This window comes from Canis lupus, chromosome 18 (assembly GCF_011100685.1).
Source record: "Canis lupus familiaris isolate Mischka breed German Shepherd chromosome 18, alternate assembly UU_Cfam_GSD_1.0, whole genome shotgun sequence".
Lineage (NCBI taxonomy): Eukaryota > Metazoa > Chordata > Mammalia > Carnivora > Canidae > Canis > Canis lupus.
Window position 1 is genome coordinate 39,908,524 of NC_049239.1, and position 1,748 is coordinate 39,910,271.

At 37.8% G+C, this 1,748-nt stretch overlaps 1 protein-coding gene across 1 annotated transcript; it reads right to left on the minus strand.

Annotated features, from left to right (window-relative positions):
• Positions 1-439: 439 nt before the first annotated feature.
• On the minus strand, positions 440-1,396 carry OR8U10 (olfactory receptor family 8 subfamily U member 10). Its single transcript, NM_001388954.1, has one exon. The coding sequence runs from the start codon at positions 1,394-1,396 to the stop codon at positions 440-442; it is 957 nt and encodes a 318-aa protein (NP_001375883.1).
• Between the last annotated feature and the right edge of the window lie 352 nt (positions 1,397-1,748).

Genomic DNA, 1,748 nt, shown 5'->3' on the forward strand with positions numbered 1-1,748 from the left:
AAGGTCAGAGGCAGAGTAAGGAGTGATGGTTTGCAGACCAGGTACAGTTGGGGGCAGGCTATGAAATGACATGGAATTGGACAAGAAACTTACTTCACCAGCTTCCCTGCCCCCTCCTCTCTCTTTTACTCATATATGAAACAGAAACACTTTGGAAAGAAGCAGTTGATTCTTATTATCAATTGAATAGGAGCTATCCAGGTCAGGGCTATCACAGTCATATACCCAAACACTAGCAATTTGTTAAAAGTCTAAATTCTACACCTTTAAACATTTCATCTTATTATAAACTACATGAGGAATAGAACTCATGGACAAAATAATTTTACTCATATAAAGAATGGTAAAAATGAATTTACTCCATCAAAAATTCTAATATTAAGATTATAAAACAATATATCTACATATGGCATTGCTTCAAATGAGACATTGTTCCAAGTCATTTTTTTAGGTTTGTTAGAAACAGGACATAACACTTGTCAGTTGCTTTTCTTAAGGCATTTTTTACCTCTTGGTTCCTCAAGCTATAGATAATGGGGTTTAGCATAGGAATTACTATTGTGTAAAATACAGAGGCCATTTTGTCTGTGTCAAGGGAGTGGTTTGATTTTGGCTGCAGATACATGAAGATCAATGTCCCATAGAATATAGTCACAGCAGTCAAATGAGAAGCACAAGTCGAGAAAGCTTTGCACCTCCCTTCTGTAGACTGGATTTTCAAGATGGCGGCCACAATGTATAAGTAAGAAATAAGAACAGTGGTCAAAGAGCTGATCATGTTGAATCCAGCAAAGATGAAAATCAAGATTTCTTTGAGGCTGGTGTCCGAGCAGGCAAGTGCCATCAAAGGAACATCGTCACAATAGAAGTGATTGATGATATTGGGGCCACAATACATCAGTTGGAAAGTAACAACTGTGTGGAGCAAAGCAACAGAAAAGCTGTATAAGTAGGGGCCTATCACCAGCTGCATACACACCTTTCGAGACATGATCATCATGTAGAGAAGAGGATTGCAGATGGCCACATAACGGTCATAAGCCATTACTGCAAGAAGGAACATCTCAGAAATCAGGAAGTTCAAGAAAAAGCCCAGCTGTGTTGCACATGCATAGAAAGATATAGACCTGTGCTTGGTCAGGAGGGTCTCCAGGAACTTGGGGGCTATCGATGAGGAGTAACAGAGGTCTATAAAGGCCAGATTACTGAGAAAAAAGTACATGGGTGTGTGAAGTCGAGAATCCAATCGGATTAAAGAAATCATCCCTAGGTTCCCTACCAATGTTAGAGTGTAGACCACTGAAATGAGCAGAAAGAGAATGATTTCAATCTCTCTGTGGACGGAAAAACCCAAAAGAATGAATTCTGTCACCTTGGTGCTATTCCTTTCAGCCATTTATTCCAGTCCCTTAATTGCTGAAAAAAGACAAGACAGAGCCAGAGACAAATTATTAGGTCAGGGAATTGTCACAGGCATCAACTGTTAGCTTCAGAAATTATAGTTTTATTTTATTTATTTAGATAAGGAGAAGAAATCAATTTTTTAAAATTTCCTGCTCCCTTATTTTCTTCTTGATGGAGCAAGACCTTAATATATTACTATATATTTTTTAAATAGCTATTTTCTCTATTTTAATAAATATGCATTATGCTAAATGAAAAGTTAAGCAGGATGCTCAATGGGAGAAGCTAATCAGGATATTTTATGGGGAAAAAAAACGGGCCGGTAAATGTTCTTTCCACTTGTG